The sequence below is a fragment of the Bufo bufo genome, chromosome 5, assembly GCF_905171765.1.
Source record: "Bufo bufo chromosome 5, aBufBuf1.1, whole genome shotgun sequence".
Classification (NCBI taxonomy): Eukaryota; Metazoa; Chordata; class Amphibia; order Anura; family Bufonidae; genus Bufo; species Bufo bufo.
In genome coordinates, this window is record NC_053393.1 from 236,563,778 (window position 1) to 236,580,692 (window position 16,915).

General features: G+C 43.9%; 1 protein-coding gene across 1 annotated transcript in view; it reads right to left on the bottom strand.

The window, feature by feature from the left end:
* NPSR1 (neuropeptide S receptor 1) overlaps positions 1-16,915 on the bottom strand; it is an 835,810-nt gene that overhangs the window by 549,902 nt on the left and 268,993 nt on the right. Inside the window, exon 3 of the mRNA XM_040433038.1 lies at positions 12,044-12,147. Within this exon, the coding sequence (XP_040288972.1) occupies positions 12,044-12,147 (104 nt within the window). The remainder of the gene's footprint in view (positions 1-12,043; positions 12,148-16,915) is intronic.

Consider the following 16,915-nt stretch of genomic DNA (forward strand, 5'->3'; position numbering starts at 1 on the left):
GAACGTGTTGGTGGGCTAGATCTAACACAAGCCTGCGATAAGCCTTGGGGACCACCAACTGTTCAATAGGCTCACCCTGTAGTTGGTTTACCTGATACAACATATCCTGTTGAACCACAAAACATGGAAACACTGACTCTGTCTCAGGTTTTTGTGGTTCACCATCTACTATTAACACATTTTCCTAGGCGCGGGATAGGGTTGGGTCCCGACGTTGGGGGGTACCAAAATTATCCCCGGAGACATTGAGGTCTGCCAATTCAGGACCCGGCGGCAAGTCCTCCACATCTCCCACCATCACCCTTAGCGGGGTTGTCTCCCCCCTCTTCCACTGAAGTGGCGGTCACCCCTACCACTGGCCCTTCAGTCTCAGGTTCCCAGGGTTCTGGTCTCCCCCCTGAGCCGGGCCACTCTGCTAAAGTTACCCCTGTCTTATGGGTATAAGTCACTCTCCTAGCAGGCCACAGTGCCAGGAAGCCCGGGAAGTCTCTCTCTATTATGAGTTCATAATGTATATTTGTGGCGAAAGGCACCTCGTGGGCCCATCTACCGGCCACCGTAGTGAGACACCAGCGCGGTGGGGTAGTCTCCATGGATGCACATCACCCCGACTTTCCGGCCAGTATACTCAGGGGACCGCATCAGGGTAGCCCTTACTAGGGTTACCAGACTCCCTGAGCCCAGCAGAGCCTCGGCCGGAGAGTCTCCCACTTCCACCTAGCACAAATGATCTAGAGACTCTGGGGTACATGTTGCACACAGCCTCCTGGCATATAGCACTAGCCATAGTTAGTGTTCATGGGCTCAACCCGATGGGGACAGTCAGCCCTTACATGGCCAGGCTCCTGACACCGCCAGCAGACTATTGGAGCCAGGTTTGCCGTGGGTACATCCCGGGCGGGTTTTATTGGCTTAAATCTGGGGTGGAGAATTCCGGGGTTTGCCGACCCCCCCTCCCGACAGAACCCTCCTTTAGATTCCTGGTAGCTTCATAGCATTCCACCAGGTTCACCATCTCAAGGGCATTGCCAGGAGACACATGACCGATCCAGTGCTGGACAGGGTATGGCAAAGCCTTCCAGAACATATCGGCTAACATACGATCCAGCATAGCAATGGGACTCAGCACGTCGGGCTGTAGCCATTTTTGCAAGAGGTGAAGTAAGTTATAATACTAGGGTCGTGTAGGCCCCGCCTGGGTTGAACCCCCACTGATGCACCCGCTGAGCCCGGACCAACACATTCACCCCCAGTCTTGCCAGAATCTCACCCTTGACTTTCTGGTAGTCGGACGCTTGATCATCCAGCAAGTCGAAATGCACCCACTGGGAATCGGATGCCAGGAATAGAGCGACGACTTCAGGCCACTGGTCACGGGGTAGCTTTTCCCTGATGGCCACTTTCTTGTTCATCGCCAGGTAGGTCTCGACGTCGTCTGCGGGGGTCATCTTGGGAATCGCGGTACGGATTGCTTTCCGGGCATCGTGGACGCTCGGGGTTGCTCCTGCTGTCTGCAAAGCCATCACGTGTTGTAGCAGCAACTGGTTAGTCTCCTGCTGCTGCTTATTAGCCTTGCGTTGCTGCAACTTTGTCTCTCGCTGCTGCAACTTTGTCTCTCGCTGCTGCAGATTAACCTCCATGAGGGCCTTCACAACAGCTTCCATTTTGTCGTGGGGAACTGGTTGTTATACAGCTGGTTTAATGTACGACACACAACTGTGCCTGAAATATGCAGAAACCGAAAAAATCGGCGTTCACGCCAGTCTCACTGCTCATGCCCGCATCCTCCATCAATTGCGGGGTTTTGCTCTGGTAGACAGGATTAGCGGACATAGTATAGAGGCAACAAAATGTTCTTTGGATCAAACAGTTCAGTGTTTTATTCACACTTTAGGCAAGTGTGTCACAATAGTTAGTGTTGTTGATTGACTAGGCAGATAGCTTTATCACTAATTATCTAATGTGGTTGTATCGCTGAACAATAGCTTCTTGACCAGCACTTGGACCTAGATAACTGTGACTCCTGTTAATACATTTGAATGCTGACTGCCTGACCGGTCATTCATAAACTGATGAACTCTATCTCTAATCATTGCTGGGATACACAATGTCGAACTGACTACAGTCGTGGCCAAAAGTTTTGAGAATGACACAAATATTAGTTTTCACAAAGTTTGCTGCTAAACTGCTTTTAGATCTTTGTTTCAGTTGTTTTTGTGATGTAGTGAAATATAATTACACGCACTTCATACGTTTCAAAGGCTTTTATCGACAATTACATGACATTTATGCAAAGAGTCAGTATTTGCAGTGTTGGCCCTTCTTTTTCAGGACCTCTGCAATTCGACTGGGCATGCTCTCAATCAACTTCTTGGCCAATTCCTGACTGATAGCAACCCATTCTTTCATAATCACTTCTTGGAGTTTGTCAGAATTAGTGGGTTTTTGTTTGTCCACCCGCCTCTTGAGGATTGACCACAAGTTCTCAATGGGATTAAGATCTGGGGAGTTTCCAGGCCATGGACCCAAAATGTCAACGTTTTGGTCCCCGAGCCACTTAGTTATCACCTTTGCCTTATGGCACGATGCTCCATCGTGCTGGAAAATGCATTCTTCTTCACCAAACTGTTGTTGGATTGTTGGAAGAAGTTGCTGTTGGAGGGTGTTTTGGTATCATTCTTTATTCATGGCTGTGTTTTTGGGCAAAATTGCGAGTGAGCCCACTCCCTTGGATGAGAAGCAACCCCACACATGAATGGTCTCAGGATGCTTTACTGTTGGCATGACACAGGACTGATGGTAGCGCTCACGTTTTCTTCTCCGGACAAGCCTTTTTCTAGATGCCCCAAACAATCGGAAAAAGGCTTCATCTGAGAATATGACTTTGCCCCAGTCCTCAGCAGTCCATTCACCATACTTTCTGCAGAAGATCAATCTGTCCCTGATGTTTTTTTTTTTTTAGAGAAGTGGCTTCTTTGCTGCCCTTCTTGACACCAGGCCATCTTCCAAAAGTCTTCGCCTCACTGTGCGTGCAGATGCGCTCACACCTGCCTGCTGCCATTCCTGAGCAAGCTCTGCACTGGTGGCACTCCGATCCCGCAGCTGAATCCTCTTTAGGAGACGATCCTGGCGCTTGCTGGACTTTCTTGGACGCCCTGAAGCCTTCTTAACAAGAATTGAACCTCTTTCCTTGAAGTTCTTGATGATCCTATAAATTGTTGATTGAGGTGCAATCTTAGTAGCCACAATATCCTTGCCTGTGAAGCCATTTTTATGCAACGCAATGATGGCTGCACGCGTTTCTTTGCAGGTCACCATGGTTAACAATGGAAGAACAATGATTTCAAGCATCACCCTCCTTTTAACATGTCAAGTCTGCCATTTTAACCCAATCAGCCTGACATAATGATCTCCAGCCTTGTGCTCGTCAACATTCTCACCTGAGTTAACAAGACGATTACTGAAATGATCTTAGCAGGTCCTTTAATGACAGCAATGAAATGCAGTGGAAAGGTTTTTTGGGGATTAAGTTAATTTTCATGACAAAGAAGGACTATGCAATTTATCTGATCACTCTTCATAACATTCTGGAGTATATGCAAATTGCTATTATAAAAACTTAAGCAGCAACTTTTCCAATTTTCAAAATTTATGTAATTCTCAAAACTTTTGGCCACGACTGTACATTAGCTGATGCAAGCTAACAGGTATTAAAAACAGCACACACTGCCCCCGACATGTTTCGCTAGAGGATCTGGCTTCTTGAGGGGTAATGGGCAGAGTTGAAGGCGACTGCTGAGCTAAGGTACAGTATATATACCCCATAAAATTGATGGATAGATGCAGTGGCCAATGACCGCTTCCCAGCAACAGGATAGAAGGGAAGCACCTTGGAGTATTCCACCAACCTGCAATTGTACCTCCTGGCTCTAGGAACACCTCCACTCCACCGTCAGACCAATCTGTGGGAGGCAGGGGGGGGTCTCCACAACCAGATGCTGCACAAGGATACGATGCGCACTGACTTGAGAGCGAACTGAGGTGCTGGGTGTCATCTGCGCATGACCTGCGCTGGATCCCTATGTACACAGACTTGGAGGTGAGTATACTTACAATACTAAGAAGAGGCCCGCTGCTGCTGCTCTCAAGAGTGTAATTCTCATTATTGGAGAAGAGAGGCAACTGATACTGTATTACCTGTATATATTCGTAACGTCACTAATGTGACTCACTACATTTGAAACCATCCGGTGCAAGATGAAAAATAACTGACCATATAACACAACTATCATATGGTCTGTAAAAAAATGACCAAAAATGGTGGGGGAAAAAAGGGGCTCAATCACTTTAAAGAAATGGCCTCAGAAAACCAAAATGTTTATCAATCCTTTGGACAATAAACAATGCGAGATCAGAGAATTTATCAACTGTCAGACCACAGGCATTGTCTGCATAGCTGTATTGAAAAAAACGTAGAGCGTACAGCGGCTCACCCCCGTTCCGTATGGATAGGTGCTCACCCTCCGGTCCTACCCTCAGGACCAAAAAGGGATAATAGCAATATAGAAGAATGAGGGGGCACTCCAAAAAGGGATCACTAAATTAATATAGTATAGATATTTATTAATGGCAAATACAGAGTGAGCGTGGATTCCTGGAAAGAGTAAGAAAGCTTTCTACAACAAAGACATCGCTACACAAGATTCTTCTCCGGCATAGAACCGGAGCTCAAGTCGCACACCAGTGACGTCAAATCAGCGTCCAGCCGGCACCCCAGGCAACCAGGTCACGTGGGACGCCACGTCTTGGCCGAGTACACCACGTGAGACGCTGTGAGTGTACGGCCGCCTGGAAACAAGCGCTGCGGAGAGTCAGCCAGGAAGGGTAAGACCGGAACACTGCGAGCGACGAGAGACTGTAAGTAGCTGGAGTTCAGTCTCCGAATTTGGCACATACCTCTGCTTGTCCAGAATATCGGATTAAGGGACATTATCATCATTATAGCTCCATTAGGACTGGGCCACAGGGCCGTTATTGATTAGTATCACTATTGCTCCAACGTCATTGGCTACAGTGGAATTGCTACACTATTGTAGCATATGAAAAGGACTCACATTGGGACATTCATTCTGCCTTTACCACCGCAATACCATCATATTGCTAGCATCGCTAATCTCATACAGATTGAAGTTAGGATCATTACCAGTGATGTTTTGCTTATGTGTTGTACGTATGTTTTAATGGTTTTAAGGGTGTGTTCTTAAAATATTAATAAATATCTATACTATATTAATCTAGTGATCCCTTTTTGGAGTGCCCCCTCATTCTTCTATATTGCTATTGTCTACATAGCCCAATGTCCCTGCAACAAACTCCATGTTGGTAAGACCATACAAGAGTTTAAACATCGCATATACTAACTTATCAGCAGCATCAACACCAAGGCTGATACAACAATTTCTAGGCATGTGAGACAATATCATTCTGGCGACCTCAAATGTTTATCCTTCTGGGGCGTCTGTAAAAAAACATTTGGCGTGAGAAGAGGTAACTTGGACAGACTCCTTCTGCAAGATGAAACCAAGTGGATCTGCAGACTTGATAGTCTGAGTCCAAAAGGTTTAAATGAAGGTTTCATCTTCTCTTCTTATCTTTAGACTATTTCTGTTCATTCATCTTTAGGCCATAATGGCTATCTTTCATCATTACTGTTCAGCTATTCCCATTGGAGATTTTAGTGAGCCCATCTGAGGCCATTGCTTTAAAGTGATTGACAAAAGAATAATTACTCTTGCCGAGAGGTATACATTGTAATCTCATTTTTTCATATATCTTCTCATAGGTTCATCGGTTAAGCCCTTTTTTCCCCCACCATTTTTGGTCATTATTTTTTACAGACCATATGAAAGTTGTGTTGAATGGCCAATTATTTTTTATCTTGCATCGGATGGTATCAAATATAGTGGGTCACATTAGTGATGTTATGAATATAAACAGGTAAGGCTACTTTCACACTTGCGTTCAGAGCGATCCGTCCGGTGTTTGCACAGACGGATCCGCTCCTATAATGCAAACGTTGGGATCCATTCAGAACGGATCCATCTGCATTATAGTTCAGAAAAAATTCTAAGTGTGAAAGTTAGTCAGACGCATCCGTCCAGACTTTACATTGAAAGTCAATGGGGGACGGATCCGTTTGAAATTGCACCATATTGTGGCAACTTCAAACGGATCCGTCCCCATTGACTTACATTGTACGTCTGGACGGATCCGTTTGGCTCCGCACGGCCAGGCGGACACCCGAACGCTGCAAGCTGCGTTCGGATGTCCACCTGCTGAGCGGAACGGAGGCCAAGCGGAGCCATCCTGATGCATTCTGAGCGGATCCGCATCCACTCAGAATGCATTGGGGCTCTACGGATCCGTTCGGGGCTGCTTGTGAGAGCCTTCAAACGGAGCTCACAAGCAGAACCCCGAACGCTAGTGTGAAAGTAGCCTAATACAGTATCAGTTGCCTCTCTTCTCCAATAATGAGAATTACACTCTTGAGAGCAGCAGCAGCGGGCCTCTTCTTAGTAGTGTAAGTACACTCACCTCTAAGGCCTCTTTCACATGACGGTATGTTTTTTTCAGTGTTTAGTTTCCGTTGTGTTTCCGTTTCTGTTCTGTTTTTCCATTCAGTTTTTCCGTATGGCATATACAGTATACAGTAATTACATAGAAAAAATTGGGCTGGGCATTAAATTTTCAATAGACGGTTCTGCAAAATTTGAACGGATACAGAAGACATACGGATGCATTTCCGTATGTGTTCTGTTTTTTTGCGGACCCATTGACTTGAATGGAGCCACAGAACGTGATTTGCGGGCAATAATAGGACATGTTCTATCTTTCAACAGAACGGAAATATGGAAACAGAATGCATACGGAGTACATTCTGTTTTTTTGGCGGAACCATTGAAATAAATGGTTCCGTATACGGAAAGCAAAAAACAGCCCATAAACGGAAAAAGAAACGGTCGTGTGAAAGAGGCCTAAGTCTGTGTACATAGAAATCCAGCACAGGTCATGCGCAGATGACACCCAGCACCTCCATTCGCTCTCAAGTCAGTGCGCATTGTATCCTTGCGCAGCATCTGGTTTGTGGACACACACCCCCGCCTCCAACAGATTGGTCTGACGGTGGAGCGGAGGTGTACAATTACAGGTTTGTAGAATACTCCAAGGTGCCTCCCTTCTATCCCGTTGCTGGGAAGCGGTCATTAGCCACTGCATCTATCCATCAATTTTAGGGGGTATATATACCTCAGCTTCAGCAGTCGCCTCCAACTTTGCCTGTTATTCCTGAAGAAGCCAGATCCTCTGGCGAAACATGTCGGGGGGCATTGTGTGCTGTTTTAGTACCTATTAGCTTGCATCAGCTAATGTAGTCAGTTAGACATTGTGCATCCAAGCAACGAATAGAGATCGAGTTCATCAGTTTATGGATGACCGGTCAGGCAGTCAGCATTCAAATGTATTAACAGGAGTCACAGTTATCTAGGTCCAAGTGCTGGTCAAGAAGCTATTGTTCAGCAATACAGTTACATTAGGGTACTTTCACACTAGCGTTATTCTTTTCCGGCATTGAGTTCCATGCTAGGGGCTCAATACCGGAAAATAACTGATCAGTTGTATCCTAATGCATTCTGAATGGAGAGCAATCCATTCAGGATGCATCAGGATGTCTTCAGTACTACTGTAGTGTATTCCCATGCACCTTTTCCAGCACAAAAACAAAAGAGTATATCGTTGAATCTTGTTTTCTCCTTCTCCTCCCACTCATCCAAATTGTATATATTCCCTCCGCTCTAATTTTTTTAATAGGGTTAGCTCAACTGCAGGCCTTCAATAAAAAATTTTTTATAGGGTCAGCATACACTGGCATATAATGTTTTAGAGTGTCAGCTCACCTGAAGGGACTCGCAAATAATGTTTTAGAGCATCAGCTGAACAACATGCACTTGAAAATAAAGTTTTAGAGCATAAGCTGTATAGCATGCACTCGCATATAATGTTTTAGAGCGTCATTTGAACAGCATGCACTCGAATATAATGTTTTAGAGCATCAGAGGGCTGGCTGCTGATTGGCTGCATGCATTGCATTGTGGGTGATCCATTGTTCACAGAGTTCTTTGCTCCATGTCCTAACATGTGCAGCAGCCATTTTAGGAAAAAATGCAATTCGTTACCAAAAAGCGTACCACAATCGATTCGCTCATCTCTAATGTTGACTCCATATGTGGTTGCCACCTCACCACTCTGTGACTGGGCCACTATGTTGACTCCTGATGCAGTTGCCCCCCTCCCCACTCTGTGACAGGGCTATTAATGTCCCTGTTTGGCCTTGTTGACATCGCCATTTATTTTACCCTTCTGATCTGTCTGAAAGATGGAAAAATAAAAAACAGAACAGATGCTGCTTTGGAGCATCCGTAAGGCCTCTATCACATGGTCCCTATTTTGCATCAGGATATACTTATGATTTGAAAGCCAAAAGCAGGCATGGGTACAAAACACGGAAGACATGCAAATATTCCAATCACGTGTCATCTCTGTTTTGGATCCACTCCTGTTTTTTTTATTTGGCCTTAGCATAGCAGTACTGAAGGATTACTGACCAAATACTGACTAGTTGAAGGCGGATGCTCAAAAGACAGGATCTGTTTTTTGGGGGTTGTTCTTGTGATGGATCAGAAGAAGGGCAAAATAAACAGTGATGTCAACACCTACTTACTGCTGACACCCTCTCCACTCATGGGGCCACTACTTGTATCAGCGTGTAAAATAACAGGTTCTGTAGAAATCTATGTGGAATCAGCTGATGAGAGAGTAAAAGGAGTGAGCTCTTTCACTCTACAGGGAGTGCAGAATTATTAGGCAAGTTGTATTTTTGAGGATTAATTTTATTATTGAACAACAACCATGTTCTCAATGAACCCAAAAAACTCATTAATATCAAAGCTGAATATTTTTGGAAGTAGTTTTTAGTTTGTTTTTAGTTTTAGCTATTTTAGGGGGATATCTGTGTGTGCAGGTGACTATTACTGTGCATAATTATTAGGCAACTTAACAAAAAACAAATATATACCCATTTCAATTATTTATTTTTACCAGTGAAACCAATATAACATCTCAACATTCACAAATATACATTTCTGACATTCAAAAACAAAACAAAAACAAATCAGTGACCAATATAGCAACCTTTCTTTGCAAGGACACTTAAAAGCCTGCCATCCATGGATTCTGTCAGTGTTTTGATCTGTTCACCATCAACATTGCGTGCAGCAGCAACCACAGCCTCCCAGACACTGTTCAGAGAGGTGTACTGTTTTCCCTCCTTGTAAATCTCACATTTGATGATGGACCACAGGTTCTCAATGGGGTTCAGATCAGGTGAACAAGGAGGCCATGTCATTAGATTTTCTTCTTTTATACCCTTTCTTGCCAGCCACGCTGTGGAGTACTTGGACGCGTGTGATGGAGCATTGTCCTGCATGAAAATCATGTTTTTCTTGAAGGATGCAGACTTCTTCCTGTACCACTGCTTGAAGAAGGCGTCTTCCAGAAACTGGCAGTAGGACTGGGAGTTGAGCTTGACTCCATCCTTAACCCGAAAAGGCCCCACAAGCTCATCTTTGATGATACCAGCCCAAACCAGTACTCCACCTCCACCTTGCTGGCGTCTGAGTCGGACTGGAGCTCTCTGCCCTTTACCAATCCAGCCACGGGCCCATCCATCTGGCCCATCAAGACTCACTCTCATTTCATCAGTCCATAAAACCTTAGAAAAATCAGTCTTGACGTTTCAGCTTGTGTGTCTTGTTCAGTGGTGGTCGTCTTTCAGCCTTTCTTACCTTGGCCATGTCTCTGAGTATTGCACACCTTGTGCTTTTGGGCACTCCAGTGATGTTGCAGCTCTGAAATATGGCCAAACTGGTGGCAAGTGGCATCTTGGCAGCTGCACGCTTGACTTTTCTCAGTTCATGGGCAGTTATTTTGCGCCTTGGTTTTTCCACACTCTTCTTGCGACCCTGTTGACTATTTTGAATGAAACGCTTGATTGTTCGATGATCACGCTTCAGAAGCTTTGCAATTTTAAGAGTGCTGCATCCCTCTGCAAGATATCTCACTATTTTTGACTTTTCTGAGCCTGTCAAGTCCTTCTTTTGACCCATTTTGCCAAAGGAAAGGAAGTTGCCTAATAATTATGCACACCTAATATAGGGTGTTGATGTCATTAGACCACACCCCTTCTCATTACAGAGATGCACATCACCTAATATGCTTAATTGGTAGTAGGCTTTCGAGCCTATACAGCTTGGAGTAAGACAACATGCATAAAGAGGATGATGTGGTCAAAATACTCATTTGCCTAATAATTCTGCACGCAGTGTATAGTACAAATTTAGGCCCCTGCATGGTTCTTTATACCGGACACTAACGTTGAACTGTAAGGATGAGTTCACACTTGAGTTATTTGGTCAGTTTTGACCAAATGGTGATGGACCATGTGATGAGCGCAGTGACATCACCAAGGGTCCTTTTCCTCCCAGGTCCTCAATGAAGAAGAAAGAAGACGAGCCGGGCAGTGCGAACAAGTGGATGAGGTGAGTTGAATTATTTTATTTTTATTTTTTAACCCCTCCATCCCTAATTTACTTAGTATTCTGTATTAAGAATGCTATTATTTTCCCTTATAACCATGTTATAAGGGAAAATAATGAAATCTACACAACACCGATCCCAAACCTGAACTTCTGTGAAAAAGTCCGGGTCTGGGTACCAAACATGTAGATTTTTCTCACATGTGTGCAAAACGCATTGAAACGCTTTGCACTCACGCAGAAAAATCGCTGCTTTTTCCCGCAACGCACTCGCATCTTTTTCCGCAACGCGCCCACAACGCCCGTGTGAACCCAGCCTAACTGTTTCACTACCACAGCGGACTAGCTCTGCATGTTTCTGCAATGCACAATTTACTTAAATGGGGCTGAGCTGCTCCAAGGCTATGTGATTAATGAACGCGTCGTTACTGGCCTAGGGAAAGCAGAGAGAAAATGCCACAAAGTCTAGGTGTAGCCCCAGCTATACATAGTAGAAGCATTCATGATCCCACCTGATGCTGTGTCTTATTCACTCCAGCCTCTTTGTATATACTAAGACAGAGATTGGTGTCAATTGGCAGCAGGAGGACAGGGGAAGGGATTGCAGATAAGGGGATTATGAGTATGCTCTATTAATAATTGCAGTTTTTGTCCACACGACAGTCAATGTTCATATGCTGACTGTATACATGCTCCTTTTAAAAAGACTGCTTGGTTCAAAGAATCCATGTTCTAATATCTTTTTAGAGCAACATAAAGCAGAGAACACCTTCAAAGACCATCTGTCTATCTCTCTAGAGGATATGGCATACAAAGACAACATAATAGCTGTGGGTCCCAGCAGCAGGTCAATCTAAGATTAACTTATCCTAGGGGGAACCTACTAACAGAAAGAGAATGATCAAAGCAGACAAAGCACCTTTAAAGGGTTTCTACCATCAGAATTACTGTTATGTAGCTGACTGGCATTAGCGATGGGCTAATGTCAGCACTACATAAGTGTGTTTTTTACATTTGTCCCTGCAGCCGTTTTGCTAAAATACACACTTTACAATATGCTAATGAGTCTCTAGGCTATGTGGGCGTAGATTCAGCACCTAGAGGCTCGGTGTACTCACCCTTTATTCCGCCCAGGTCCTCCGTTCTGCCCGCCCCGCTCCTCTTGATTGATGACTGCGCCTGCGCTGAATACAGAAGTGAACGGCGCAGGCGTGGGATTTTCTCAACGATGCATGGAACTTGGTCATCAATCAAGAGGAGCGGGGCGGGCAGCCTATCGCTAATCTCAGTCAGCTACATAACAGTAATTCTGATGGTAGAAACCCTTTAATAATGGTAGCATGCTATGAGGGACAGATCAGCAAATACTTTAGGATATTTTAGAAAGCACTTACCTGTAGGTATCGGATCACTTTGCAAACAATATCTGGTGCCAAAAAATTGCCAGTAAACCTCCATATAATGTCAGTCAAGATGCTTATTACACCAGTTAGAACATCTGAAAAAGATAAAAAAATCTAAATAGTCACCAAGATTGTGAACTGCAGACTTCATAAAGAGAAGTATCATAATTTGTGTTCTAAAGCTACAGTAGGTTTGCAATATTGAAGAATTACTAAATGACAATAAAAACATTATTGATTAGCATTGACTATATAGGCTGTAAATCTAAAGATATTTAGTATAGCCACTGAGTTATTCAATAAAATGTATCTGTATAGCGCCACCTGCGTTTCTTTCTTTTTCTTATTCCCTTGTCCACCTCACTGAGAAGGTCGCACATACTTAGTTTCATCCTTCAACGTCCTCCTGAGCTGTGATAGGGAGAGAGCTCCAACTGAAAAGACATGTCTCGTGAGCTATAGCAGAACAGACACGTCTCCTCAGCTATAGCAGAACAGACACGTCTCCTCAGCTATAGCAGAACAGACACGTCTCCTGAGCGGCAGCAGAACAGACACGCTTCCTGAGCGGCAGCAGAACAGACACGCTTCCTGAGCGGCAGCAGAACAGACACGCTTCCTGAGCGGCAGCAGAACAGACACGCTTCCTGAGCGGCAGCAGAACAGACACGCTTCCTGAGCGGCAGCAGAACAGACACGCTTCCTGAGCGGCAGCAGAACAGACACGCTTCCTGAGCGGCAGCAGAACAGACACGCTTCCTGAGCGGCAGCAGAACAGACACGCTTCCTGAGCGGCAGCAGAACAGACACGCTTCCTGAGCGGCAGCAGAACAGACACGCTTCCTGAGCGGCAGCAGAACAGACACGCTTCCTGAGCGGCAGCAGAACAGACACGCTTCCTGAGCGGCAGCAGAACAGACACGCTTCCTGAGCGGCAGCAGAACAGACACGCTTCCTGAGCGGCAGCAGAACAGACACGCTTCCTGAGCGGCAGCAGAACAGACACGCTTCCTGAGCGGCAGCAGAACAGACACGCTTCCTGAGCGGAAGCAGAACAGACACGCTTCCTGAGCGTCCAGCTTGATATGGTGATGAATGGGAAGATCTCTGGATCCATGTGAGATACAGGGCTGGTTCTAGCTTTGTTATAAATAGATGGTCATGTACTATATGAAGTCTGATTGTCGTTTTTTTTTTTCTTTTGTTGTTTTTTTTTTTTACATTAATCATGGGATAATCCCTTTAATCCTTAGGATTTCTGAGGTTTTTAGTTTTTGCATTTTCATTTTTCTTCCCTAACTTTTATTTTTTCCGTTCACAAAGCTGTATGAGGTCTTATTTTTTTGTGGGACAAGTTGTACTTTCTAATTGCGCTATTTAATATTTCATAGAATGTAGTGGGAAGCTGGAATTGGAAAAAAATGCAATACTATATGGTAAAATTGACTTGTGCTGTCTATTCTCCAGGTCAGTATGATTAATGCGATGCCACACTTGTACAATGTTTCTTGCGTTTAAAAAAATAAAATAAAAACTTTTGCAAAAACTTTTTTTTTCTTTTCATCTCCATATTCTGACCTCCGTAACCTTTTGATAGTTATGTCTACGAAGATGTGTGGGTTAATTTTTTGCAGGATAATCTGTAGTTTTTTGTAAAACCATTTTGGGGTGTGTATGACTTTTTATTCAAACTTTTTGTTAGGTAAAGTGTTAAAAAAGGCAAATTGACCATTTTTATTTTTATCCATTACACCATTCACCGTCTAAGTTTTTTAAAACATATTTTGCTAGTACTGGCATTTTCACATGCAGTGATACCCATGATATTATTTTTTGAATAATATTATTTTAGTGATTTGAATTTTATTTTTTATATTTAAATCTTTTTTAAACTTTTTTTAGGTCCCCAAGTGGACCACAAGATGCAATCATCAGACTACAATTTGTATAGAGTAATGGAATTTCCTCCCTCTTCCTATACAGAAATCGCTAAAATAAAATTCAGTGCTGCCACCTGCTATTCTGAATTGTAATGTACGAGTAACGAGAGTGAAAGCCTACTACAGGCTAAGGCCTCTTGCACGCGGCCGTTGTGCTCCCGTGGCACTGGGCACTGTCCATGTGCATTCCGCATCACAGATGCGGACCCATTCACGTGAATCGGTCGCAAATCTGGAAATGCGGAGTTCCAATCCATGCTTCCGTTCTGCAAAAAAATAGAACTTGTTTTGCGGAACGGACGGATCACGGACCCATTCAAGTTGAATCGGTCTGGATCCTGCGGTGGCCGGGACATTTCCCATGCATTGGGAACTGCAAATTGCATTCCCCAAAACACGGAATGGAACCACAACGGCCGTGTGCAAGAGGCCTAAGACTCATTACTTACATGAAGCACCTTCCCCAATCTCCACCCAGGGGAGGAGTTCCTGCCTGATAAGTGCACTCTTCCAGGTTTCCGACCTCTCAGATGCCGTGATCATATTTGACCATGGCATCTGAGCTGTTAAATGCCCATGATCTGCATTTACACCAATCACAGATATTAGCCGCGGGAGTCCGCTGTATGAAACAGCAGGCACCCGGTAGCTATGGAGCCTTCTGCTCTCCAGAATGGGAGCCATCTTTTAAAGACACAACATCTGCTGTACAGGTACAGGGTCAAGTGGTCAATACAGCATATGAGTTGAGCCACTGGCCAGGGCTCCTCCACTTATCCTTTCACACAACACATTGTGTGGTTTATTTTTATTTTTAATATTTTTTTTTTTAGATGTAAAATTGGGAAAGGGGGGCATTATACGTTAAGGGGTTAAAATAACTTTATAGTTTTCAGAGCTCTGTTTTCTTGCAGATTTCCACATTTTTTGCATAGACAGAAGTAAAGAGGTTATGCCATGAATAACAAAAATATCTGGAGTAATGCACACCGTTACAGTATTTCAAGCATCTGAATGCAAAAGCTCTGCTCTCCAGTGTCTTTTTCAACTTTTCCAATTTTTATTTACCTCTCTGGTAGTGATGAGCGGCAGGGGCAATATTCGAATTTGCAATATTTTGCAAATATTTGGTAGAATATTTGTCATATATTCGCGAATTCGAGATTATTTTCTTGATCACGAAAAATCGGTAATTTAATATTCGCGTAATGCTCGCAAAATACAGGCGTGGGTCACTTTTGCTACAATTTTCAAGCTGCTAGCAGTTTCCTGAGACTAGAAAAAATCGTTGGCGGGGCAGAACATTACAATAGCTTTATATGCAGATAGAGTGCTCCAATATATTTGCGATTGCGAAATCGGCACTAATGATGCGAATATTTTGGCACAATTCGTGCAAATTCTCATTTTAACAGGTCTGACTACTTATTAGTGATTGGTGCACTAAGTATTGTTGTGAGCTTGTGACATCACAGCACACTATTACATCAGCTACACTATATCACTATCTAACCTACACTGACTATCTCCCACTAACTATCTGTAATATATATATATATATATATATATATATATATATATATATATATATATACACTGCGTGCAGAATTATTAGGCAAATGAGTATTTTGACCACATCATCCTCTTTATGCATGTTGTCTTACTCCAAGCTGTATAGGCTCGAAAGCCTACTACCAATTAAGCATATTAGGTGATGTGCATCTCTGTAATGAGAAGGGGTGTGGTCTAATGACATCAACACCCTATATTAGGTGTGCATAATTATTAGGCAACTTCCTTTCCTTTGGCAAAATGGGTCAAAAGAAGGACTTGACAGGCTCAGAAAAGTCAAAAATAGTGAGATATCTTGCAGAGCGATGCAGCACTCTTAAAATTGCAAAGCTTCTGAAGCGTGATCATCGAACAATCAAGCGTTTCATTCAAAATAGTCAACAGGGTCGCAAGAAGCGTGTGGAAAAACCAAGGCGCAAAATAACTGCCCATGAACTGAGAAAAGTCAAGCATGCAGCTGCCAAGATGCCGCTTGCCACCAGTTTGGCCATATTTCAGAGCTGCAACATCACTGGAGTGCCCAAAAGCACAAGGTGTGCAATACTCAGAGACATGGCCAAGGTAAGAAAGGCTGAAAGACGACCACCACTGAACAAGACACACAAGCTGAAACGTCAAGACTGGGCCAAGAAATATCTCAAGACTGATTTTTCTAAGGTTTTATGGACTGATGAAATGAGAGTGAGTCTTGATGGGCCAGATGGATGGGCCCGTGGCTGGATTGGTAAAGGGCAGAGAGCTCCAGTTCGACTCCAGCAAGGTGGAGGTGGAGTACTGGTTTGGGCTGGTATCATCAAAGATGAGCTTGTGGGGCCTTTTCGGGTTGAGGATGGAGTCAAGCTCAACTCCCAGTCCTACTGCCAGTTTCTGGAAGACACCTTCTTCAAGCAGTGGTACAGGAAGAAGTCTGCATCCTTCAAGAAAAACATGATTTTCATGCAGGACAATGCTCCATCACACGCGTCCAAGTACTCCACAGCGTGGCTGGCAAGAAAGGGTATAAAAGAAGAAAATCTAATGACATGGCCTCCTTGTTCACTTGATCTGAACCCCATTAAGAACCTGTGGTCCATCATCAAATGTGAGATTTACAAGGAGGGAAAACAGTACACCTCTCTGAACAGTGTCTGGGAGGCTGTGGTTGCTGCTGCACGCAATGTTGATGGTGAACAGATCAAAACACTGACAGAATCCATGGATGGCAGGCTTTTGAGTGTCCTTGTAAAGAAAGGTGGCTATATTGGTCACTGATTTGTTTTTGTTTTGTTTTTGAATGTCAGAAATGTATATTTGTGAATGTTGAGATGTTATATTGGATTCACTGGTAAAAATAAATAATTGAAATGGGTAA